At 59.2% G+C, this 26,033-nt stretch overlaps 1 protein-coding gene across 7 annotated transcripts in view; it reads left to right on the forward strand.

Annotated features, from left to right (window-relative positions):
- Positions 1-26,033, forward strand: part of NAV1 (neuron navigator 1) — a 205,829-nt gene that overhangs the window by 160,822 nt on the left and 18,974 nt on the right. For all 7 annotated transcript variants that reach the window (XM_064477319.1, XM_064477314.1, XM_064477318.1 and 4 more), the window contains 12 exons: positions 11,615-11,753; positions 12,165-12,462; positions 13,294-13,987; positions 14,382-14,816; positions 15,354-15,395; positions 15,970-16,118; positions 17,709-17,879; positions 18,821-18,873; positions 19,528-19,551; positions 19,663-19,740; positions 22,133-22,216; positions 22,453-22,564. In XM_064477319.1, the coding sequence (XP_064333389.1) occupies positions 11,615-11,753; positions 12,165-12,462; positions 13,294-13,987; positions 14,382-14,816; positions 15,354-15,395; positions 15,970-16,118; positions 17,709-17,879; positions 18,821-18,873; positions 19,528-19,551; positions 19,663-19,740; positions 22,133-22,216; positions 22,453-22,564 (2,279 nt within the window). The remainder of the gene's footprint in view (positions 1-11,614; positions 11,754-12,164; positions 12,463-13,293; positions 13,988-14,381; positions 14,817-15,353; positions 15,396-15,969; positions 16,119-17,708; positions 17,880-18,820; positions 18,874-19,527; positions 19,552-19,662; positions 19,741-22,132; positions 22,217-22,452; positions 22,565-26,033) is intronic.

Raw genomic sequence — 26,033 nt, forward strand, 5'->3', positions numbered from 1 at the left:
ACTGGACACCAGAAAATTGCACACGGGCACAGGATTTTGTGTCTGACTCCAAGAGGCCCAGTTCACCGGACCAGCTACGCCCTCCGTGACAGTAGGCTGGTTCCCCCAAGACACTCTGGCCGCTGATGAGGTGGCACCTGGACAGATCCAGGCACAGGCTTTATTGGGACCGAAGGGGTGACCCTACCGCGACCGCTAAAAACATGGACCCTCCAGGAAAGGGGAGGGTCTAATTTGGACGTGCTGGTGGGGTTGGAACTTCGGCAAGGACCAGTTGAGGGGCACTAAGGCTGGGGCCCGGCAGACAGGCGTCTCCCATTTCTGCGACATCCTCAGTGGACTGGGAGGCCGAGACCTCACGTCCCCGGTGGTGCCCAGCGGCCTGGGTTCATTCACACCAGCCCCCTCCCCACGCCACGGGCCGCTCTGGCGCTGACTGTAGAAATACGACCTGAGTGAGAAAGGGAAAAGGCAACGTGGAAATGGGTGCTCTCACAGTTGTGGGGCGGTCAAGGTCCAGTAGGGCATGGGGTCTAATTTTCTTGGCTTTCACGTCAGCTGGGTTTGAGCGCCAGGAAGCGTCCTCAGAACTGGTGGCGTCAGCCACCACCGTCTTCCAGTTGGGTCTGAGTGAGAACCCTCCACCTGGCTGTTGCAGCAGACACCCTAAAGTGGTGGTGCCTGTTTTCCCGGACTTTTCAACGGGGCCACCAGTGCCATGTAACTGAGCCGTGGAAAGCAAATCTGAATTTTCGGGTTCCCCAGCCTACGGCAGCCATTCACAAAATCGGCCTCAGCATTTGAAAGTTGAACAGAATTAATCAGATACTTCTGTGACTCAGACTGGAGTTTAGGAAGTGTCTTTAACAAGTTACTGAAACCATTAATTTTCTCATGGACTGGGTGGGAGTGTGAGCTCGCTGCCAAAGTGCTGAGGGGGCCGAGCAAACTTCGCTAATCGGACGCGCTCCCCAGCGCCCCGTCGGCCTCTGGTTACCTGGTTCTGTAAGGTTCCTCCTCCTTGCTGAGCTTTACCCTTAAGACTTGGCAAACCTTTAGCTCAAAAAATTTACATTGGCCCCCTCTCTCCGCCTCCCCCCAGATCTTTCTCTCCTCCTTTCCTCCCGCTGCCAGGCTTCGTTGGCCGGATCAGACCAGCTTGCCATGGTCTCGGCCAAACCACACGTGTAATGAAGCAGACGCTGTGCTCTGGAAGCGCTGCGGCCACGTGGGGTGGGAGCGGGGAGGTTGCTGCCTTTGAGACCTTCGCCACACTCTCCAGGAGCGTGTTGGTTTCTCTCCGCGGCCTTGATTCCTTCAAAACTGAGCGTCACAAAATCGCACAGTTTCACTCTGACTCTTCCATGATCTATGTTTTTTCTTTTCTTTTTTCAAAATTTTAAGTCACTCATCCTTTTTAACCTCTCGAGTGCTCTCTGAGGAGTGTGGCTAATAATCCAGTGGATGTGCCCAGCAGTTCTGCCACATTTGGGGACATCAGGAGGAAGAGCAGGATTTAGCTGCAAACCACAGCTGCTTGAGCTCATGGACCCACTACCCACTGGAGCAGCTGAGAGACGCGAGCTCTTCAAAGCAGCGTCAGTTTCACGGGCCAGAAGCTCCCTCTGGGGACAGAGCTCTCCAACAGAGACGCGGCACAAGTCACACACGTCCTTTTAAGGTTCCGAGTAGACACGTTCTTAAGAAGCAAAGCAGGTGAAGTTAATTGTAACATATTTTATTTAATGCAATGCATCTAAAATGTTGTCATTTAAATATGTAATGTAAAATTGCTTATAAGATGGGTTACATTCTTTTTCATGCTAAGTCTTTGAAATCTGGTGCTAAATCTTTGAAACCTTACCGTACATCTCAGTTTGGACCAGCCACGTGTCCAGTGCTCGGTCTGTGTGTGTAAGTGGCCGGTGGCTCCATGTTACACAGATCTGGGCGATTACCACCTTGTAAGGAAGGGGAGCAAGGGTCTCACCTGCTGCAGGGACCGGAGAGGGAGCATCACGGACAGTTCTGTCAGGACCCGACATCGCCATGGCTGTGGGTGACCTCTGGCTGTCATTGGAGCCGTTCGCCTCGGAGCGGGCCTGAAGAAAGTGTGAAAGACAAGGAGGGTGGGGTCTCTTGGGAACTTTGGATCGAGAAAAGTCCAAGGCGTGTCCCCTTGTTCACCTGAACAAGACGAGGCCTAGATCAGGACAGGTCGTCACCCCTGCTGTTTGACTCAGGTTCCAGAACTCAGTGTCTTCCCATTGTCAGGAGTTCAGAATCCACGAGCACACTTCTGTAGCAGAAGCACAGGCCACGCACGAAAGGAAACATCCTGGACGTTGACCCACGGGGAGTCCCCGTGGTTAACCATTTTCTACCTACAGACTCGGCAGTTTCGCCTGGTTTGACCTCTTCTATTCCACCCCAGGCGGTGAGCTGGGGCTGGATGTTAACTCTGCCGTCGTTCCGGGGACATCGTGCAGGTTTTCAGAAGAGGACGTAGGAGTCAGTCCGGTCCATTTCCAGCCCCAACGTTAGGCTCCCCGAGAGGACAGATTAGTGTTGAGTCTCCTTACGAGACTCGCCCCTCACTAGGGAGCCGGTGTCAGAACTCGTGTGTGGGCGACTCCGCCCCGTCCCACGTCCGTCTGTCTCCTAGAATGCAGTCGCCCTTGTTGACTCCGTGAAGGGGCCCGGAGAGCCTCCAGTCTGCCTCCAGCTTCGTTTTACGAGTCGTCTGGGGACTCGGTTTCAGGAAGTTGGGCCACTGTGTTGTCAGAGGGCTTCCTGCTGCCTTGGCGCATGTCAGTCCAGGTGCACGGGGTGGTTCTTCTCTTGCCGGGATGGGCGGCTGGACGTCCTCGGTGTCTGCTGGGGGGTAGGGCTAGGCTTTCAGTTCCACAAACTCTGTCTGGGGGCAAAAATAATCCCAAAAGGAAGAAACCAGCTCGGCTCTTACACCAGCCTCTTGTGTTGTAGGTATTTCTCCACTGTCAGAGGAGAAAATCAGGTTTTGGGTACTTTGCGCTTTCCTATTACATGGTAAATAACCAGCGACGTTTGGTTCCTGCTTCACCGGGTGTATGTATTCGGGATGAAAGGAAAACCGATCCAGTGTTGGAGTCTGACTCCCGAGAACCAGGCTGCACTGGAGAAGCAGAGAGGACTTGTGTGACCACAGGCCGTCCGCCCTTCCCGCTGGCTCGCCCACACCCTTGGCCCCCTGGCTGCCTGCGGGCCTCCCTGGTCACTCGAGTTCTGTGGAACGGCTGGACCCGCTGTGTGGGGAGCTGTCCGTGGGGGAGAAGTCTGGGAGGGGCGGCCAGTCCCGGCCAAGAGCTGCATTAGTGTCTGTGCTCTTCCCAGAGCAGGGGGGCATTCCCCACCCCGGGCTCTGTCCTGCATCCGCACAGACGTACACAGGGTGGTGTCTCCCCACAGTCCTTCTTGTCCTCCTCCAGAGGACATGGGTGCACCCACGCCCCGGAGACGAGTGTACCTGTGCTGGGGAGGGGCGGGCGAGCAGGAGGAGGGATCCGCTCCCTGCTTACAGCCTCCACGGAGGGCTTGCTGCGTTAGCACTCGAGGGGCTAGGCTGTCCGAAGGAATGGTAGAGGGTCACGGCACGCTGCCCTCCGCCCTAACCACGAGAGCCAGCTGGGACGTAACAGAGAGAAGTCGGAAAAGAAAGAAGGAGACATCTGAGCATGCAGAGTGGCTAGCGGAACTGACTCCAGAAGCGGACGAGCCCTTCTTCCTCCAAGGGGCTCGGGGAGGGGGTTAACTGAGCAGAGATGAGGGTCAGGAGAAGGTAGCCGGGCTGCACACAGACTTCCAAAGGCTGCCCAGGGCCCAGCAAAGGGAGACTTAGGCACAGCAGACGCCTAACCCCTACCTCCTGCCCAGAGGCCTTCCCTCCCTGAGCAAAGCTGAGACACCGTCCCCCCCCCCTCGCTGGGTGCTCAGCAAGGGCCCCCCAGCAGTGCAGCACCGAGAAGTCCCAGAGCAGGCCGGAGGGCGAGGAAGACCCCGCAGAGCACAGGGGCCCCTCCCTGAGCGCTTGGAGGTTGTCACCTCGGGCCAGAACCCACAGCAGCCCCGCGAGCTGGCGGCCGGGCTGCCCAGCGCAGAGAGGCCTCTGTGGTCTCACGTGGTCAGACTTGAGCCCTCCAGGAAGGACAGCCCGGTCCTGCCCTTAGGTCACTTGAACCAGTGCCAAACCGACTTTTGCCAAAGTGACAGCAAGCCCAGATGTAGCTCTGCCGCGGGTGAGGCTGGCTCAGCCCTCGACCCCAGCAGCCTGACCGGGAGGGGGCGGTCCTCTTCCAGCGGAGGTGGTGCCGTTCGTGCCCACACAACACCTGGCGTGCTGTAAAACGTTACCAGACTCATGAAGAATCAGGAGACCATAACCGAGAGAGGAACAGTCAGCAGAAGCAGGCCAGTGGATGACTGACATGTGGGAACTGGCAGAAAGGACTGTTAGATACTTCTTATAAATATTTTTAAGGGTCTGGGAGAAAAGGTGGCTTTCACTCTTGAATAGATGGGGAATTTAAGCAGGGAACTAAAAGTCCTAAAAAGAGAAAGTTTGTGCATTCCCACTGGAGCAAGGATTATTTGGAAGCAAACTGCTGGTCATTCTCGGAGAACAGATATGTAGCAGCTCCAAACCGTAACCCTTCCCTGAGCTGATGCTTTTTGACTGCCACACAAGCCAGGACTGAAGTCTGCAGTCTGTCTAGGCCCACCACATACAGATGCGGTGTGAGGGACAGAGATGCGTGAGACGCCATCCTGCCCCCAGGAGACACAGTCTGGTGGAGACGTGTGGACAGGACCAGCTAGAGGCAGAGTGCTCCGCTAGAGACACAGGTGCGTCTGCCACAGGAGGGCGAGGAGGATCCTGGGGAGCCTCGGAGCAAACGTGCTGCTTGGTCTGGGCCCTGAGGAAAGGCAAGATTTCAGACGCACAGCCAGGGAGCTGCCCACGGGAAGCAGGCAGGGTTTGTGTTCATTCCTGTCAAGTCCTCGTGAAAATGCCCCTGTTGCATAAACCCGGCCTCTGGATCCCGAAGACCGAAGTGAGACTCGAGGACAGGCTTTTGGACGAAGTAGAAAAAGCAGCTTTATTTCTCTGCCAGGCAGAGGAGGTCACAGTGGGCCAGTGCCTCTGAGACTGTGAGCCTGCTGGGGAGAGAGACAGGGGCATTTGTAATAAAAGTTTAGGGGGCAGTGCTGCTTTCCGTAGAGATCGTATACAGGGTAACAAATTGTTGCAAAGTTCTTGTCTTTGCAGATGCAGCGGGTCCCCCTCCTTCTGCTGGGCTGCTGGGTGTGATGTTTCCTCCGGCTTTGGGACTCCTAATATTCTTGCGCCTGGAACAAAGAGTGCTTAGGGAGGGGGCCCGTGGAAAAGAGCTCTAGAGAAAACTTGTGCCACGTGGAGTCAGGTTGATAAATGCTTTGAGCCTTTTAGGCAGGCTACAGTGTTTGCGCAGGTTGAGACCTGCACCGCGAACAACAGAATACAAAGAAACCACGAGGGGCTGAAAATAACTGTGTGCGTGCACAGTTGGGGTGAGTTATGAACAACAAGATACCGGAAACAAACCCCGCTACCATTTCTGAGGTGTCGGAGTCAAGAGCGCTGAGCACGATCCCTGCACGCGGCACCACGGGGCGGTGGGGCGGACCACCCAAGCCCCCTCCTCTCCAGCCCAGCCCTGGTCTGCAAGAGCATGAGAAAAACCGTTGAAATTATTATACGATTAGCAGTTACGAACACCGTCACTGATGACACAAGGGTCCTGCTCGGTCACTCTCAGACTCTAGAATCCTCTGCAGGACCGGGTCCTTGCGCAGTGATGGGACAAGAAGCAGTCCCTCACGCCCACACCTCAGGGAGAGCCCGAGGGGCCTAGGGGTTCGCAGCAGAGGGGGAGCCAGAGAAGGCGTGAGTGGAGACTTGTCCACACCCCACTGTGGGAGTCACGCCTGGATCTTGTCAGAGAATCGGGCCACTCCTTTATCTGAGGTCTCCCCCGTACGTGGCCTGTCCTTCAGATATGGCGTTTCATTTCTGTGTCTTTCCCCTCTTGGTTTGTGAGCTCGTTCTGGACAGTCACTCACTGTCAGGCGTCCCTCCAGCTGACACGGCCCCGTGTGTCCGCTAGCTCAGTGGACGTCTGCCACATGGACATGGAATTCAAGCCTGGGCAGAGTGGATGGAACTTGAATCCACATGGTCTGGCCACTACATCTGTGCTCTCCGTGACCTCGCTGTGCTTGTGACGGCTCACAGACGGTCTTGAACAGCGGGACGGCGGCCTCTGACATGGCTGTGTCAGCGGTGAGGAGCTAGTGGAGGTTCGGGAAGAGCTACACCTTAGGGGGACTAGGCTTCTTGTATTCAGTGCGTCTTGGCAGGAGCGAGGCTCAGGCAGTGGGCGAATGAGAAGGTCTCACGGTAGATCTGACCAGAGTCAGGGCAGAAAGAAGACAGAGAGGCAGGAGGCGGTCCCGTCAGGGAGCCTGGCGCGGGACGTGGGGAGAAAGGAGAGGAGGTGTGTGTGCGGCGCTGAGGGGTCAGGAAAGCCCAGTATACTTCTCGTGGAAACAGGAACCGAGAAGTTTAGGATTTGGAGGGAGGGCTGAGGGGTACGAGGCGGCTGTAAGAGGGGAGACGAGACCCTGCCGGGAAGTCTGCTGTGCGCGCACAGCCTGCTCAGGGCCTTCGGGTCGCCGGGACAGGAGCCCTTTTCGTTGTCCCGTGCGTGGCGCCTCGTGAGGCTGCTTGTTCAGACCTCTTCCCCATTCTGTTCCGAGGGTGGGCGAGGGCGAGGGAGTGTCACCGCCCTTGCAACAACTGTCCCACGCCGTGCAAAGCGGACGGTGTAAAGCAACATAGGCCTGCGCGAGGGAGCACTTCTCTCACATTCGGGTCGCCGCCAGCGATGTCGTTTGGACACAGAACTGGGCGCAGGCAGCTCCCTGCGGCCTGTTTTCCTCCCGTCCTGGTGCGTCTAGCCCCAGCTTGTCAGTGCCCGCCCTCTCCTGCCTGAGGCCCGGGCGAGAGACGCCTGCACGGAGCGGCAGAAGGGAGACGGCGCAGCCCAGCCCAGAGCGAGCAGAGACTCTCAGTCCCCGACAGAAGGGGGCCCCGGCGCCCCGAGCCCCGGCCTGCCGTCCCCCTTCCTGCCGCGCCGGGTCAAAGCTGCCTTTCCCGCCCCCGCCCCGTGAGGTCCCGTGAGCTCCCGCGGCCCTCTGACTCCCTGGCGGACAGATCCCACAGGCTCCCCTGGAGCCCCGTTCGCACACCCGCAGCGGTCCCGTGTCGGGAGGGCGGGCCCAAGCAGCGCTCTTCTCCCAGCTCTTGATTCTGCAAAACATCGTCATCCGCACGGTTCCCTCTGCCGCGTCCCGATTTGATGAAACTACAAGGTCAGCGTCTCCTTTCCTCACGCGACTCGGTCTGCCCGCCAGAACGTCCAGGCCGAAGGAGCAGCTCTGCGAAGTGCCGTGCAGGGGCGTTTTGCCGCTGCAAAAAAATTAGTCAAGTACAGTTCACAACTGCCCCAAGGGTAAAATGGCAGTAAAGGGTTTGGGCTTTCTGCAAATCATAAAACCACAAGGACAGAGACTAGGAGAGGGGAGAGGCAGCCTCCACACATCTCGGGGAAGCTGGAAATCAGAAGGGCAGGTGTGGCCGGATCTGTTGGCCTGGAGCTGAGTCCTCAGCCTGTTTGCGGGCAAGGCGGCAGCAGCCCCGTTTGTATCCCAGCCCTCAGGACGCCTGGTGGTCGGTGACATCAGATGTCTTTCATGGGGGAGGAGGGGAGACTAGAGACCGGAGGACTGGGTGGAAAGTTACATGAGAAACACGCAGACACGCAGCTGCCCTCCCCCACGGCTCCTGGAGGGCAGCGGCCCCTCCCTCTCGTCAGCAGGAGACGACGCTCCGGGCAGGGCAGAACGGGGGCCTGAACGCGTGGGCTGGGGCCCGGTGGGGCGCAGATCCTGAACTAGTGTTAAGGGAGGCTTCACACGCTGACTGTTGAGACCCCTGGCCCTTCCCTGGCTCCACTCTTAGAACATTGGTCTTATTTCCTCCAGGAGGGAGTTTGGAAGATTCATCACTAGGAATTCTGAGCAGCCCCAGAGGAGAAACTTCAGTCAGTCGGTCCAGTCACATCCTCTGTACTGTAGCCATTGTTGGCGCGTCCCACCTACGTACACAGAGCTTCCGCACAAGGTACGGCGGGAGGCCGGTCCCAGTCTTACGTGTGAGCCAACAGCCAGGGGTCGTCAGGTCTCAGGAGTCTGCAAGCTGGAAGTCTCACCGACAAGAACGGAAACAAGCGCCCTGGAGCCGGACGTCAGGCAGAGATCGTGGGCCCGTGTCCCTGAAGAGTTAGGGAGAGAGACTGCGTCCTTGGAAGACAGAACGACACAGGGGCCTCAAAGTGCCCTTGGAAATTAAAAATGGTAGCAGAACGAACGCCGTATGGAGGCAGTGGAGGGCGAAAGTGAGGCTGCTACCCAAAAAGCACTTAAATTAAAATATATAAACATATGTGTGTGTGTGTGTGTGTGTATGTGGCTGGAAGATAAGAGGAAATCAGTGTGTTGGCTGCAGAATCTCCCGAGAGAGAGAACTGTAAAATGGGGCGGAGGAAATCATCGAAGAAATGACTAGAGAAACTTCCCAGAGCTGAGGGCCCTGAGCGTCTGGCTGAAAGCGTCCAGGAAGGAGTCCAACTCAGTGGGTGAAAACGGCCCACACCAAGCCCATCCTCAGCGAGGTCTCCAACACCAGGGAGGATGCTGAAGGTCCCAGGGAGAAAGGGAGAAACAGGTCCCTTCCTGAGGACCGGGAGTCAGACCAGCAGCAGTGCACGCTGGAGCCGTTACCTCCTGAAGGGCCGCTGGCTTCAGCTAACGGTTCCCCGCCTGGCCAAGCCCACGTGTGTAGAAGAAGATGAAGACGTCTTACCTAGTAAGTCAGAGCTTGTGGAGTTTGCTCCCCAAGCACCTTTTTCCAGGAACCTCCTAGAAGAGGCGCTTCTCGAAAACGAGAGAGGACACGAGCAAAGAGGAGGACCGAGGTTCCAGCCCCGCAGGCAGGCGAAGAGCCCGGGGCGGCCCGCAGACCGGACGGTGGACAGCCAGGAGCCAGGCTGGCTGCTCTGAAGGAGGCACAGCAAACTCCTGACCCGGGTGCCTGGACGCCGCAGCGGGAGGGCAGAAAGGCGGCGTTTTCCTGTAGTCTGAGTCTTGACTACAGCATGTGTTACTTATAATTTTTTTTTTTAAAGAAAGAAAATATGTTCTCTCCAATGGAGATGCTTCACCCTGAAGTCATGACAACAGAATTTTCCTTTTATTCAGAACCTGCAAAAGAACTTCACTGGGGAAGCTTCAGTCTTCCAGCCAGCCTTGCCCAGTGGCTGTAGTCCTCTACCCTGTTGCTCCAGGAAGAGCCTGTGACTTGGGAGGAACCGGCTCTTTCTGAGAAGAGAAACTCCCCTCCCCACTGCAGGGGTTTCCGTAAAGCGTAGGACAGAGGGAGGGTTTCCTTGGGGTCAGTGGACGACCGTCCTCTTTTTGCAAGGGCCCTGCAGACAGAACGTCCTCTGCTCCGAGGGCTTGATTACCAAGAATTAATCTCAGGTGGACGGTTCCGCGGACGGACAGGCATCTTCTGCCGTTGCCCTAAAAGCCAACTGCTCCTCTTATCTTGACCCAGGAGAGCTGATAGCACCGTAAAGCCCGATCGATCCTTCCCCGTCAGCAGTCTTTCTCTACAATGTCGGGGGGGTGCGGGGAGAGGCGACGTTTTAGCCCTCGACAAACATGAGATTTACTACACGTCACTGGCTGGGGGAGAGGCGGACTGTCAGTCGGTAACGGCCGTGTTCACAGCAGTAAAATCGAGATCTCCCTGCCGCGTGTTCTGATCCCTGCGCTTTCTTTGCTGTTTCTCAGTGTATTTGGATTAATCCCCGCAGAGCAACAAGCCAAACGGCCAAACCACCCACTTTCCTATTCCCAGCAAGTAAATCAGAGGGAGGCCGGCTGAAGCCCGGGCCAAGCACGGAGATGACTTGCGCGTCTGCTTTTTGCTCCATCCTATGGAACTCAGAATAAATCAAAAGGGAAAGTTTCCAGACACCAGCTGATTCACAGAAAGCATCCGAGTCCTCGAACACACGCAAAGCTGGCAAACCCACTGCGATCGCAGATGTGGGGCCTTGGAGACCCCGCCCTAGAGCTTGAGTGGAGGCTGAGGACCTTTTTAGGTTCCAGAAGGAAGAAGTAGAAATGGGGCCAGACTTGAGGAACAGGAGCTTTGAAGGAGGGTCAGAGGGCACAGAGTCTGAGCTTAGAAATAACGTGTGACCAGAGGGAAACCTGTTCACCGCAAGCTTGTTCTCTTGTCTGAGTCTGTTTCTGCTTTGTAAACAAGCTCGTTTGTGCCATTTTTTTAGATTCCATATATAAGTGATATCATATGATATTTGTCTGACTCACTGGGGTGGGGGAAGGATAAATTAGGAGTTCGGGATTAGTAGAAACCAAGTACTGTATATAAAATAAACACCCGGGTCCCACTGTACAGCACAGGGAGCTATATTCAACTTTTGTAACAACCCATAACGAAAAAGCATGTGGAAAGGAATAGACGAGCAGCACTGAATCACTGTGCTGCACGTCAGAAACTAACACAGTGTTGTAAATCAATTATACTCCAATTTTTTTTTTAAAAAGTGGGGGAAAAGAAACTGTGATAGCCAGCGAGGCCAGCACAAAGGGAGACGGGTGTACCTGGAGAGGAGGCGTTGTTCAGATGCTGAGAATAAGCTTTCTGACGGCGAAACTTGTCAAACACAGAAACCGACGAGAGGGTTTTGGGGGGTGACGGGGGTGGTATTTGAACAGCCCCTGGCGACGTGGACTGGGGTTCTTGCCATGAAGTCGTGCAGACACAGATGTTTGACGCAGTCTCTCCCCACACCACGGATCTGATATTCCGAGCAACTGGCAGGAAAGCGAAACCATGCCGTGCAAACCTGGCACCTCTGCCTGGCCACGGCACCTTCAGGACGCGCTGTTTAGCAGCTGGACCTGGTCCGGGCCGGGGAGAACCGCGGGCAAGCGCAGCGAGAAGTGACAGGCGTGGGGGCTCTGGAAAGATCGGCCTTCTCTGGCCCGAGTCACCAGGCATGGAAAATTTAGAAAAGGGAGAAGTATCTAGAGGACACACCTGAACACGAGCACAGGTGTGGTGCTTACGAGAATGGAGGCCATTGCAGGGAGAGGGAAGTCGTTTGTACAGTTAGGTTGATCCCAGAATTACCTTGTCTGTGTAACATACCTCCCTGCAGGAGACAGAACACCATCCTTGGCCAGATAAAGCTAATCCTTCCCTCTTACGAAAGAACTTCACCAAATTACCAGGCCGTTCACATCGCACCAGGACTGACCCCCACGCTTTCTCCTTTTGGCTGCTTTTTCATGGGAATCCAGCCATTCTTCCATCATTACGGGAAGTTTATTTCCTGCTTGGCTTCTGTTCTAACCGCTCACCTTCCCCTCCTGCCGGCAGCTGGGACGAGAGCAGCTCCATCAGCAGTGGGCTCAGCGATGCCTCAGACAACCTCAGCTCGGAGGAGTTCAACGCCAGCTCCTCGCTCAACTCCCTCCCGAGCACGCCCACCGCGTCCCGCAGGAACTCCGCTGTGGTGGTACGTGGCCTGCAGACAGCCCGGCCACCAGCTGGGGAGGAGGCCCGGGGCAGACCGGCTGGGGCCTGTGCGCGGGCTGGCACACTTCCCCCCGACTCCCTGGGGCTGGTTCCCTAACGCCTTTGGCCAAGACCTTTTGGGGCTGGCGGGAGGAAGCTGCAGCCACCCAGCCATCCCTGAGACGTGAGCGGCGGTGTGGTGAGCGTCTGTGTGTAGTGCCCGCGCCAGTTCCGACCGGTGCACACGAGAGAGAGAGAGGGTGCACAGGGTACGTGCGCCTCCAGGTGCCAGTGCAAACCCTGGGCTGACTGAACTGCCTGGAAGAGTAGGGCCACCCGGAGCCAGAGTAGCCCCGGCCCCCCACTCCATCCCTGGACGAGTGTCCATGCTGCTTTCTCTTCTCGTCCGCAGCTGCGCACAGACTCGGAGAAGCGCTCACTGGCGGAGAGTGGGCTGAGCTGGTTCAGTGAGTCGGAGGAGAAGGCCCCCCGGAGGCTGGACTACGACAGCGGCAGCCTGAAGATGGAGCCCGGCGCCTCCAAGTGGCGGCGGGAGCGTCCGGAGAGCTGCGACGACGCGTCCAAGGTTGGGGAGCTGAGGAAGCCCGGCGCCCTGGGACACCCTGGCTCCCTGAAGAAGGGCAAGGCACCACCAGTGGCCGTCACCTCCCCCATCACTCACACGGCCCAGAGCGCCCTCAAGGTGGCAGGTGAGCCCAGCGTGCGGTGGCCCCTCTTCCGCAGGGATGTGGCCCCGGGGGGGCGAGCAGGGAGTTCCCTGGGGAGGCCACGCACTGTCTGGCCCAAGTCAGGGAAGAGAGTTTTCCTGTCCCCAGTGCCGTGTGCAGACACACTCCTAGGGGCTAAAAGGCGGGCAGGAGGCGGATGAGGAGGGTGTTGCGATCAGAGCCTGGTCTGACCCATCTCAGACACTCCGGGGCCCTTTCCTCTCCCCGCACACGTGGCTGACATGTGCATCTTACCTTCCCAGGGTCCTTGTCTGCCAGCTCAGGGAGGTCCTGGGAACACAGTCAGAGCCTGGGCCTCCCGGCTGGCCCCTGGGCCGCTGCTGGCCTCAGCCGGGTCTCCAGTGGCCGCAGGCACTGTCAGAGCCTGGTCCAGAGCCTGGGCCATTCGCGCCCCCTCCCTTCCTTGCCCTGTGCTTAGACTGCTTTCTTCTTCCTTTTCGATGGAGGCACTGGGGATGGAACCCAGGACCTTGTGCCTGCTCAGCACGTGCTCCACCGCTGAGCTCCACCCTCCCCGACCTACTTCCTTCTTGGTAGCCTTTGTGATCACCTTTGCCATGTCAACCAAAATGGAATGTCCTACCATGGGAGCAGAAAATGAGAACAAACCAACCCAGCAGTACTAGGCCAGCTGTGCCGAAGCCCCCGTCTGGTGAGGGGGGAACCTCAGCCTGTGTGGCCCCTGCTCACCCACCGCCAGGCCCGTGAGACTCCCCCAGCACACTGATCAAGCTCCCTTCTCCACAGAGGGAGAGGCGGGGGCTCCTCTGACTCGTGCGTGTCCCCCCACAGGCAGACCTGAGGGCAAGGCCGCGGACAAGGGCAAGCTCGCGGTAAAGAGCGCGGGCCTGCAGCGCTCCTCCTCCGACGCCGGCCGCGACCGCCTGGGCGATGCCAAGAAGCCCCCCTCGGGCATCGCTCGCCCCTCCACTGCGGGATCCTTCGGCTACAAGAAGCCCCCTCCTGCCACAGGCACGGCCACCGTTGTGCAGACTGGCGGCTCCGCCACGCTCGGCAAGATCCAGAAGTCCTCAGGCATCCCCGTCAAGCCGGCAAACGGACGCAAGACCAGCCTGGACGTGTCCAACGGTGCAGAGCCCGGCTTCCTGGCCCCCGGAGCCCGGTCCAACATCCAGTACCGCAGCCTGCCCCGGCCGGCCAAGTCCAGCTCCATGAGCGTGACGGGCGGGCGGGGCGGACCCCGGCCCGTGAGCAGCAGCATCGACCCCAGTCTCCTCAGCGCCAAGCAGGCTGGCCTGACCCCCTCCAGGCTGAAGGAGCCCTCAAAGGTGGCCAGCGGCCGGACCACCCCGGCCCCCGTCAACCAGACAGACCGAGAGAAGGAGAAGGCCAAAGCCAAGGCCGTGGCCCTGGACGTGGACAGTGTCTCCGTGAAGAGCGTGGGCTCCCCGGAGAGCACGCCCAAGAACCCAGCCGGCCACTCCCCGGCCCCCAAGTTGGCAGAGCTGCCGCCAACGCCTCTCAGGTACCCGGGCTGGGCGGCATCCTCCCACTGCCCCCTGCTCCCCCGAAAGCCAAGTTCCTTCTCCCTGTTCCGAGCCGTGGGCGGTGCCCTCCTCATCAGCCCTGAGCCTGCCTCCCAGCACATGTGCGGGTGGTGTGCTGCTCACTGACACACGCCCACACATTCAGCAGTGTCTCCCTTGTGCGTGAGCTGCCCGCCCCTGAAGACCTGAAGGTGCCCGCCGGGGGCATCTGGTCTCCTCCACTGGGCCCCTGGTGGTGTTAAGCAAAGCCTCCGAGCTTTGCCAAGAGCCAGAGAGCGGGGAGGCGGCACCGGGCTGTCTCCGAGATGCCGCGTGCCTGTTGCTTCTCTGACTCCGTTTTCCTGAACACGCTATTTCATCTTTGCTCCTCAGGGCCACAGCCAAGAGCTTTGTCAAGCCGCCGTCACTGGCCAGCCTGGACAAGGTCAATTCTAACAGTCTGGACCTTCCGTCATCCAGTGACACCCACGCTTCAAAGGTGCCGGATCTGCAGGCTCCGGGCCCAGCTGCTGGGGGCGCCCCCACTTCGTGCTTTAGCCCCAGTCCGGCCCCGATTCTCAACATCAACTCGGCCAGCTTCTCCCAGGGCTTGGAGCTCATGAGTGGTTTCAGCGTCCCCAGGGAGACGCGCATGTACCCCAAGCTCTCAGGCCTGCACAGGAGCATGGAGTCCCTGCAGCTGCCAATGAGCCTGCCTGGCGCCACGCCCAGCAGCGCCCCCAGCCCCACCCCCCCCGCCGCCCCCGCCGAGGAGGACGCGGAAGAGCTGAGCTGGAGCGGAAGCCCCAGGACCGGACAGCTGGACAGGTAGGTGGGTGGGCCCCACGTCGGGGCACTTGTTACTGCAGCTCTTTCCTGTGTCGTTCGTCACGCTGTGACTTTCAGTATCTCTGTAACAGTAAGTGAGTTCGTTTGCTTCACAACAACTCTGCGAAGTAGGTAGGATTCTGTTTCTAAATTACCGTTCTTGTCCCAGACAAGGGGAGACCAGCACATGGAGACATTAAGTGACTTCTCTAAGATCCCGTGACTGGCTTAAGGTCATCCGAAGCTTTGCTGTCTGGACCCAAATCATTTCTGCTCCATTACATCCTGGTTTTCATCTGTCATAATATGATCTTTTAGAAAGCTCGCCGCCCCCTGATTCCTGATCAGAGAAAAACACTGAACGTCTCGGCTCTGTCCCCTGGTCACTGGCCTGGAGGTGGCCTGCCCCCCTCTTCCTCCGTGTGTGGGAGGAAGGCGCTTCCAGTCCGGTGTCCGATGTTGCATCCGTCAAACCTCTGGCCCCAAACTAGTTTCTCGGATGGACCCACGTGCTTCTCTCTCTCTTTCCCTCCACAGTAATCAGCGAGATCGGAACACTCTTCCCAAGAAAGGACTCAGGTAACCCTTACATGTATTCCTTCTTCCCAGACCTGAGGCTCCTGCCCTGAACAAAAAACGTAACTTGGCCTGACCCAGGCCCCCACCATGAATTTAGTGACCCTCCCAGCCGAGTCATTTGTCTGTGGTTCTGCACACCCGCCCCACCCCCGGCACCCTCCCCAGGCTCACCTCTGTGTGAGTCAGCTTAGAGCCGGCGTTCTTTTTCGGTGACAAAGGAGGCGCGGGTGTGCACTTGGGACTCGCACCCTTACCCAGGCCCAGCTCTGGGGTCGCTCAGGTGGGCAGGAGTAGGTCACCCCTAGTTCCCCACCACAGCCGCAGCACCGAGTGCTCAGGCCAGTGACACCTGCTGCCCAGACGGCCGCGTACGGAGCCTCGGGCTCTGTCGGAGCCTCCTCCATCTTCTCACCCCGCCTCGGGAAGCCCTGCAGGGACACCTAGTCCTTCCACACCTCCTGACGGCCTGAGGGGGGCTGGTCACCGCCTGTCTGCCCCGCCTACCTTGTCCTGCCGTCAGAACCTCTGGCCTCGCGTGTAGACACCTAGACTGAGCTCTCGGCTGCCTCTGCAGGTACCAGCTCCAGTCCCAGGAGGAGGCCAAGGAGAGGCGCCACTCCCACACCATCGGGGGGCTGCCCGAGTCCGACGACCGGTCCGAGCTGCCATCCCCCTCTGCACTCTCCACGTCCCTGAGCGCCAAGGGCCAGCTCACCAACATAGGTCAGTGTTTCTGGTCACCAGACCGCGGCGGAGGCAGCCGGCCCTCGGGTTTCATCTCGAACTTGATTTGCACCGTGTGGGCTGGTGCACGGTGCCTCCATTTACCCATCCAGCATGAGACAGATGGCGGAGAGGTGGCCCTGGGCACACGCTGTGGGTCCTCGTAGCTCAGGGAGTCTGCGTCGTGGTCATGTGGAAAAGCCGTAACCTGAGGCCCAGCGCACAGGCCAGAGCAGCCAGAGAGGAGTCGCCCCTCCCAGCGCTGACCCAGGACCCTGGACCCTCCATGTGGGCCGCTGAGGGGAAAGGGAGGGCGGCTGATGGCAAGGATGGGCCATGCCTCTGGGTCCAGGAAATTCACGATTCGCCAGCTGCTCTGGCCACTGGGACCATCCCAGCCCTGGAGGCAGAGCTGGGTGAGGCTGTCCTGGCCGCACCCTTCCTGGCCCCGGAGCAGGGGAAGGCGGCCATTCTGATTCAGAGATGGGAGGGGCAGAGGCACAAGGCTCGTAGCCCTGGTTCTGCAGCGCTGGCTCCCAAGGCCGCATGGCCTGGTGGGACTGTGCCGGGCCGGGCCTCTGCTGCCTCGCTGTGTCTCTAAACCCACCCCTCTTTCGCTGAGTGAAGGAAAACAGGAAAGCACGAGGGCCTGCAGCAGCCTATGGGGCGACTGTGGGGAGTTTGAGAAAACTGGGAGTCAGCGTCATTTTTCCCAGAGAAGGGAGCGATTCTCAGGGGAAGTAGTCTGGTCCATGGAGGCAGGGCCGGCTGGTTCTCTGTGTCTGGGGAGGACCACACTGGGACGAGGGCTGGGCCCGCGATCACCTCAGAGGGTCCACGTGCAGAGGGCCCAGAGGGAGGTGGGGGCCTTCCTCCGCCTGGGTCCATGTGGAGACACATCCGGGACAGGAGCTGGGGCCCCACGTGGGCGTGGCCCACATGGGTGTGAATGCTGAGTGGCCAGGGCCACGGGGGCAGCTTCTGCAAGTCAGCAGGGTTGTGGAGCCTCCCGACACTCTGACTGGCTCTGACCTTCCAGCTAGGGGGGACAGGGCACGGGACCCAGCTCTTGCTGCTGGAGCATCAGCCCTGATGGCGTGCGTGTGGGGGGGCCCCGCTCTCCCTGCGGGGCCCCGCCTGATCCCCCTTCTCTTGCCGGCTCTTTCCATCGCTGCTCTGATCTGAGTCTTGGTCCCAACTCTCAGGCCTCCCAGGCCGCCAGCTTGTTAGGGAACCAGGACACCCCACCTCCATTGGCACATCCAAGGATCTGAAGGTTCTGGAAAGCCGCTAGGCCCCCAGCCTCACCTTCAAAAGCGACATCTCCAGGGCAGGCAGGCCCAAGGGAAGGGCTTTCAAATAGGCCGTGATCTTCATCCTCTGCTCCAGATGCAGGGCCTCCCCAGTAGGGCTCGCCTTCCCCGGGGACCCACTCAGACCACCACTCAGACCACAGCTGCCTGCACACTCCTGCCCCCCCACCCCCCATTTACCTCTCAGGCTCCTGGTGCCCCCCAGGGACCAGAGCTGATGCCCCTGCCTCTCTCCCGCCCTCCCTTCCTCTCCTGTCCCCTCCCTCTGTCCTTCCAGTGAGCCCCACTGCGGCCACCGCGCCAAGAATCACCCGCTCCAACAGCATCCCCACCCACGAGGCCGCCTTCGAGCTGTACAGCGGCTCCCAAATGGGGAGCACCCTGTCCCTGGCCGACAGACCCAAGGGGATGATTCGGTCAGGATCCTTCCGAGACCCCACGGACGACGGTGAGACTTCATGCCAGCGCGGTTCACGCTCATTCCGGCTCTGCTGGGCCCCTCTCCGCCCCCACCTCCACCACCACCACCACGTTTACGCACATGTGTGATTCCCAGGACATCCAGTCGGGCCATTTCAGCTCTTTCTTCCCATCACTTCGAATGGTCTAGGGGCCCAGAAACCTTGGGTGGCGCCGTCGAGCACTGGGGCTTTGGGGTGGAGCAGCTCCTGGGGTGGGGCAGGGAACAGCCGGAAGGTTCCGTGGCCCCCAGAGTCTCAGAAAGCTCCCGCCCTCCTGGCCCTTCAGGGGACACAAAACTCAGGGACGCAGAGGCAGCTCTTAAATCCTTGCAGAGAGTTAGGCATCTCATTCCTCTTTCGAGAATGTTCCAGAGACCAGCTTCAGGGCGGCGCTCTGGGCTTCGGTGGTCTGGGTGTTCGCGGTCGGAGCTGGCAGATCCGGCTTGCTGGGGGCTCCACCCCCGAGGTGTTCAGGACCCGTCCCTGGAGCCATTCCTTGCGGATGGGCTCGCCCTCGACGCAGGGCTGTAGTTCTGGCTACTGAGTAATCGGGAGGGGTGTCTGGACCCTCGGGCACAACTGCAGGTGTGTTCTGAGCAGCTCTGATGAGAAACCGCCCTTCCTGCCCGGGAGGAGGAGGCAGCACCTGTCCACAGCACCTCTTCTCCCTCCCCTAGCCCTCGCGCCCTCACCTGCCCTCAGAGGAGCGGGCTGCCGGGGGTCCCGTCGTCGGGGCAGCAAGAGGAGGCCGGCTGTGCCCCGACCTCAGCCCTCGGTCCTCCGCTGACAGCCCCGCCCGCGGCTGTGATCCAGCTGAGCGCCTGTTCTGTTCTGTTTGCTCCAGGTGCCCTGCAGTCAGAATCCAAACTCCCGACCCCCTCCCCGTCTCTGAGCCCCCCGTTAACTCCGTGTTCTGCTTCTCTTGCAGTTCACGGCTCAGTGCTGTCCCTGGCCTCCAGCGCCTCCTCCACTTACTCCTCAGTAAGACCACTACCCCGTCCTCCCCCACTGCACCCAGAGCCCCCCGGGGGTGAGGGCCGGGCAGGGGCAGGCGCTGCTGTCTCGGCCACGCCCGGATCGGGGTGGGGTGGGGGCGCCCGGCACCCTCAGTGAGGGGTCTTTCTGGCCTCGCCGCCAGTTCCCGAGCAGCTCTGCTGCCTTCTGTGCCCCTCCTCTGAAGAACGCATGTTGGACCCTGTGTTGGAGAGGCGCTCTGTGCTCGGGGTGTGGGCAGCGCCCACAGCAGGGTGAGAGGGTGGCTTCCCAGGGCCTCAGAACCCAGCAGCGTGCGAGCGTCCCCTGCCTCGGGCTGTTCAGTGTCAGTTGGTTCTTGGGTTCACTCTGCCCCCAGTTCTTTGCTCCAAGTCGGTGGCCGTAAGGGTCAGTCTCCAGGTCAGCGGAAGTTCCACTGCCCAGCCTTCTTGGCGATGACAAAGCTGGCTGGAGACAAGCTCAGGAGAAGCCTTTTATTAGAGCGTGGCGTCGGGTCTGAGCCACCCCGCAAGCAGCCAGGGCCGGAGACAGGGTTCCAGCCTCTTCGCGCCTCTGGTCACGCTTCCTCGAGTCCTCTGCCCACCCTCCACCCCCGGAGTAACCGCCTCCTCTCTCTCTCTCCCTCTGTGCTCCCTTCTGCAGGCTGAGGAGAGGATGCAGTCTGAGGTAGGGTGCCGAGCCCTCGTCCCCGCTTGTTAGCACCGCCGCGCCCCGTCTCCTTCCCGACCTTAAACACGTCTGCTGCCACCATCAGTTCCTGTCTCTCTTCCTCCACAGCAAATCCGGAAGCTCCGGAGGGAACTGGAATCATCCCAGGAAAAAGTGGCCACCTTGACGTCCCAGCTTTCCGCCAACGTGAGTCCCAGCGAGTCGGGGACGGGCCAGCTGGTTGTCTGGCCCTAAGTTAGATGTGTTCCCGCAGCAGGGAGCTGCCTCATGAGGTGTCTGTCCTGTGGGCCTCGCCGTGGAGACAGGCCTTCTCCCCCTCTGAGTCTGGGTGTCTGTAGAGAACCGCTTTTGCCCCCGCCCTGGCGAATGGGTGTGAAGACCTTCACGTCTGCTGGTCTTTGAAGTCCCTGGAGAAAGAAGAAAAGATTGTCAGTGGGAGGTGCTCAGTGGAGGTGGGAACAACCTCGCCTCGGCCGTGGGCGGGAGGAGCCACGGGCTACAGTCATCCATCCGGGAACCCTCTGCCTCTGCCCTGGGCGCGTCCGTCACTGGACTGGGCAGTGCAGAGCTGGCGACTGGCCCGGCTGGGACGTGACACTGAGACCCCAGCCTGGTTCTTGGAGGTTGTTTTCTCAGCAGTGTCCTTGGACCCTTGAGCTATAGGCGGAGACCCTCGGCCTGTCCGAGCACAGCCCCTCAGCTTGGGTTTCTCCACCCATGAGGCGGGAAGAAAAGAGGTGCTTCCCGGACTAGGCGGTGGCCTCTCCCCTGGGGCCGAGCTGCAGACGGAGAACATGGGAGCCATTCTCCCCCAGGCTGTAAACACCAGCTGAGCCGGATCTGCAGGGCTTCCAAGTGTTTGCACAAAAGGCACTGCGGCTGCGACTTCCGTGGTCATTTCAGGCGCCGCTTCCGCTCTTCCCATCTAGGGAGCCCAGCTGTCAGGCCCAGGGCTCCCCTTGGAGTCGGGCAGGAGGAAGAGGCTCCGCCAGGGCATTTCAACAGCAGCTCCCTCCGTCTCTGGGTGCTCTCTGTCTCTTCCCAAAGCCTCGGTCGGTCAGCCATGAGCTTCCCGGCTGGTGAGAAGCCCCATCAAGCCCTTGTCCCCACAGCTGGGGAACTGGGGACCGAAAGAATCTTAATAGAAGCAAGAAGCCCCTCTTCTCTGCCTTGTGCCCTACCCACCGCGGCCAGGCCTGGGGCCGTCCCACAGCCCAGGAGATCTGCGTCCGGGGGATGTGGTGGGGGGACAAAAGGGGAAGAGATCCGTCTACACTGCACTCTGTCAGCACAGTGCTGTCGAGTCTGGGTAAGAGCCAGGAAAGTGAATTTAGAGGGTGATTTTTCTTAGAACAGGAGGTTCCCTTTGGCTAAGAGAGAACACACTAGACACCCAGACACAACACGGTCCTGAATTTCAGAGGCTGCTTCCCTCTGAGGGTCGCAGCCCCGCCCTCAGGCAAGAGGCATGGTGCCAGGACTCTGGAAGGCTCGCCGCCCCCCTCAGGACCCTGGGACTCCCAGCGGCCCACACTGGGGCACACCCTGGACAGCCCAGACCACCCAGCCCCCATGCAGCCTCTCTCGGCTGTGTGCTTAGCCCGAGGTTGCACAGGTCCTCGAGTGGGGCCGGGGTTACAGGAGGCTCGGGGGTGGGGGGAGGCCAGCACAGAAAAGCCCTCACGGGGCCAGGGGTCTCGGGCCTCCCTCCAGGGCGTGTCTGTTCACCAGTGACACACAGGAGGTGACCTGAGGCCAAGGAGGCAGGTGCTCCCTGCACGGCCAGCGAGGAGCCCTGGCCTGGGCCTGAGCGATGCCTCCAGCCCTGTCTCCGGGCAGTGGCCCCAGCAGGGAGGAAGCATGGTTGGCCGGCAGGAAGCAGTGGGGGTCAGACACCCGGAGCTGTGTGTGGAGTGTGTCCCCTCTGCTGGGTCACAGTTTGCTCAGATGCTCCCTGCTGACAGCTGTTCCTCCCAGAGGGATTCCCCTCTGGTCCGGAGCCGCCCCACCCCGCACCTCTCCAGGCCCCCGGCACCTCGCGGTGCAGGGCGACCCCTAGTGGCCAGGCTGGGAACTGCCCCTGTAGCCACCCAAGCTGCTTCCCCAGCCCCGAAAAGGCAGCCCAGGACAGCGGGGTGAGGGGGAGGGCAGCCAGGACAGAGGCCCTGGAGAGGTGGCCCGAACTGCTCCTACTGGGAGGTGACGGGGCCCTGGGGCTGCCTGTCCGGCCGTGGAGGAGTCGCCCCAGGACGATAGCCCCCGAGCTGGTGGCCCCCTTGGAGCAGAGGGACATCCCAGCTCTGCAGACGCTGCTGCCCAGTCTCTGAGCGCCTCCCCAGGCCTGCCTGCCCGGGTGCTGTCTGGGCCACTCCCTTACTCAAGGAAATTCCAGAAGTTTCTTTTAGGCCCGAAAGGTGTCTGATTCCACCCTGTTGCTCAGGAAGAACAACATGGAAAAACCACCAAGAGGGGGTTGGGCCTGGTCAACTCAGACACAGTCATCTCCGACCGCCTTCCGCTCCCGTGCCCTCCGGCCCCAACCCAGGCAGCCGGGGCATCTCCTGACCTTTTGTTTCAGGCTAACCTCGTGGCGGCTTTTGAGCAGAGCCTGGTGAACATGACGTCCCGCCTACGACACCTGGCAGAGACGGCCGAGGAGAAGGTGAGGGTCCCGGGGTGGGAGGGGTCCTGGGCGGACGGGCCGAGGCTAACCTCCTGCCTGGTCCTGAGCAGCAGCCACCCCCCCAACCCTGTCACCCGAGCTCCCCACTGCCGCACGACACAGCTGTCCCAGCTCCCTGCCTTCTCCGTCCCGTCTGAAGATCCCAGGGCCCCTTGCCGGCCGCATTGTAGGTGCTCCCCGTCCCTACGGTGACACTGCTTTCCTTCCTCTCTGAGGACACCGAGCTGCTGGACCTACGAGAAACCATTGACTTTCTGAAGAAGAAGAACTCTGAGGCCCAGGCGGTCATCCAGGGAGCCCTCAGTGCCTCGGAGGCCACACCCAAAGGTAGGCCCTCCAGCCACAGACTGAAAATGGAAGTGGGGAGGAAGGACAGTGATTGCAGGTTTTTATCTGTGCCCAGAATGTGCCAGGCCCCATATCAGACTTCTAGGAGGTGCGGGCCAAGGCGGAGGGCCCGGGCACGACCCCGCCACCCCAGGGGGCGAGGGAGGGGAGGGTCCTCTCCTGGGTCTGCAGACCTGAGCCCAAGAGCTGTCAAGGACAGTCATTAGAGTAGCCCTGTATTCTTTCAGAACTCGGGGTGCTCCTGCCGCACGACCCCACAGTCACGCCCCATGGCCTGCGTATTTACCCAAAGGAGCTGAAATTTTATGTCCCCACGAACACCTAAACATGGGCCTTTACAGCAGCTTTACTCACAATTGCTAAGACTTGGAAGCAGGCCAGATGTCCATCAGTAGGTGAACAGATGAACGAGCTGTGCTGTAGCCAGACAGTGAAAGATTACTCAGCGTTAAAGAGAAATGAGCTCTCAAGCTGTGAAAAGACACTGGGGAGCCTTAAATGTGCATCACAAGTGACAAGAGGCCATCAGAAAAGGCTGTGTATTGTCTGACTCCACTGTGTGACCTTCTGGAAAGGACAGGACTGGGGACGAAGGGTCACGGCTGTCAGGCCTGGAGATGAACCTGCAGAGCGCAGAGGATCTGTGGGGCGGCGACAGTGTTCTGCAGGGCACAGGCACCGTGGATCTGAGTCCTCAGACTTGCGTCCAAACCCCCGGAAGTGAAGCCCAGGGTGACCGTGGGCCCTGGGTGGTGGTGACGTGTCCTTGCAGGTCTGTCGGTTGTAGCAAACGTCGCGTCTGGTGGGAGATGCTGTGCACGTGTGGGGTCGGGGGGCCGAGGGGGCGTCTCTCCCGTCTGCTGGGATTTGCTGTGAACCTAAAGCTGCTCTAAGGAGTAGTCTAGAAACACCAGCACTTTGCACTTTTATGTCAGCAGGTGTGCAGACACACATGTCACCTCGCCTGATCCTCTCCAGTTCCGAGGGGAGTGAGTCTCCTCTTCAGAGGAGACAAAGATTGCGTGGATTCTGGGGCTCCGTGACCGGTTAGCCTTGGGCTTAACTGCCAGGCAGGCTTTGCGAGAGAGAGTCGGGGGTGGTCTGGGGGTGAAAGGTCCCGAGGGATGAACTCCGGTCATGAGACGGGGCACCAGGGACGTCGCGTTCAACACGCTTACTGTAGTGAACACTGCCGTGAAGGTTGTTCAGAGAGTGAACCCTGAGTTTTCTCATCACGAGGAAAACCTTTCTTTTATGTTGTGTCTGTGAGACGAGAGACGTCCACTGAACGTGCTGAGGTCGTCGTTTCATGACGTCTGGAAGTCATTATGCTGTGCGCCTTAGATGCACATGGTGCTGTATGTCAGTGGCATCTCAGTACAGGGGGAAGGGAAAAGGGCGAGAAAAAGATACGGGGCCACCAGACGCCGCCAGCCACGCCCTCTCACTCAGCCGGCTCGGCGGGTGGTCCGCTCCCTGTCCTTCCATCCGTCGTCAACCATCCTCAGCCTCCCACCGCGGCCTCCCCTCCTGCCGAACTAGGCTCACCTCCTCCTCAACTGAGAAGCAGGCTCCCCACTGGCCTCCCCCGCTCCCTCCGTGTGACTCACCCGTCCTGACTTGTGGGGCGGTCCCTCCAGCCAAGAGCGACCCTCGCCTGATGCCCTGGGTCCTCGCCCCACCCCCCAACACACACACACTGCTTTTCTGCATATTCAGCCTCTTACCCTCCGTTGGCTCCTTCCTCAGTTATAACGCTGCTAACTGATCTTTCGTTTTAAAGGAGAAAAGGGAGAACCCTCTCTTCAGATTCTCTCTCCATCAGGCTCTCCCCTTCCTTGTGAGCCGCATCCCGTCTCGGTCTCTTCCTGCTGCTCTGGCTGGCGTGAGGTAGGGGCCCACCTTCATTCTTTGATGAGTGGCGGTCCAGATGTCCCAGCACCATTTGTTGAAAAGCCTGTTTTCCCCACTGGCTGATCATGGGACTCTTGTAGGAGATCAATTAACTGTAAATATCTGCATTTATTTCTGGATTCGCAGCTTTACTCCATCAATCCTTACATCTGTCCTTAGCTGGCATTCCCTGCCTTGGTTACTTACTGTAACTCTGTCCCAGGTTTTGAAGTCAGAAACGTGGGCCCTCCAACTTTGTTCCTCTCCGAGCTAGTTTCGGCTCCTCTGTGCCTTTGCCCTCTGTTTTTCCATGTAAATTTTAGTGTCAGCTCGTCAATCTCTGCAAATAAGCCAGCTGGGATCTTGGTCAGGATGGTGCTGGCTCTGGGAGTGAACTTGGGGAGCGCTGTCAACGTAACGCTACTTAGCGTAGCCGCTGCCTCCCCCGCGGCTGTGGCCGGGCCCCCGTCCAGGTGCGCTTGGGTTTATGTCAGCAGCGTCCTGTGGTTTTCAGTGTCCAGGTCTTGCTTTTCTTCTGTTGAATTTAATTTTTGATACCCTTGTAAATAGAATGGCTTTCTTAACTTCTTTTTCAGATTATTCATTACTAGTATATAGAAATGCAGCTGGTTTTTTTGTATATTGATGGCGACTCCTGCAAACCTTCTGAGCCGATGATTAGCTCGGTTAAGGCTTTACAACTGCTTGTCAGTCTGTGTCTCTCTTAGTCTCCACCTCCCTCCTGAACTCCACGCCTCTGCTTCCAGCCACGTAACCCTTTCTCTCCTGCAGTTCTGCCCCCTTCAGGCATCACCCAAACCACTAATCGGAGAGTCGCCCTCCACATCCCACTGTCCCCACCGCTGCGCTCAGTCAGTTTCGTACGCTGACTCGTGTACGTGAGTGTGTAAATCTGCACAGACCTCAGTTCCCTCCCCGTCTTTTTTTTTAATTGAGTTAAGTCGGTTGACAGTGTGGCGCCCCCTTCTGGTTGTCCCTCCTGTCTTGCCGCGGCCCTGGCTTAGGCTGTCCGGGCTCTTCTTCTGGGTTATCCCCGTAACTGCCCAACGCCCTGTGTTGCGCCAGCCCTTCCCTCACTGCCCCACGGCGATCCAGGCGCATCACTTAAGATCCGAAGTCATTCCGATTCGAATATGGGCTGGACGTTAAATTTAAAACCTTGCTGTTAGTTTCCTTAGGAATGATACTGGTGTTTCGAGACTGTGCCCTTGTTCTTAGGAGGTGCACCCCGAAGCGCTTGGTGGTGAAGTGCTGTCCACTTCTTGTTTTCAAGTCGTTCAAGAAAACGTTCTCTGAATGTGTTAGTGTGTGAGTGCACGTCTCTGCGCAAACAGAACAAAAGATCAACAGCTGTTAATTAGGTGGAAAGCGTGTGGGGTCTTCCTGCGGTGCTGAGCTCTAAGTGTTTCTGTGTGTTTGAAGCATTTTAGAAAAGCAAGTTAAGGGAAGGAACACACCCAGAGCCGCAGGGCGCAGCAGGAGCGTCCGGCTCTGCCTGGCCTGGGACGGACTTTCTCTCCGGCCACATCGGCCG

This window comes from Camelus dromedarius, chromosome 21, assembly GCF_036321535.1.
Source record: "Camelus dromedarius isolate mCamDro1 chromosome 21, mCamDro1.pat, whole genome shotgun sequence".
Classification (NCBI taxonomy): Eukaryota; Metazoa; Chordata; class Mammalia; order Artiodactyla; family Camelidae; genus Camelus; species Camelus dromedarius.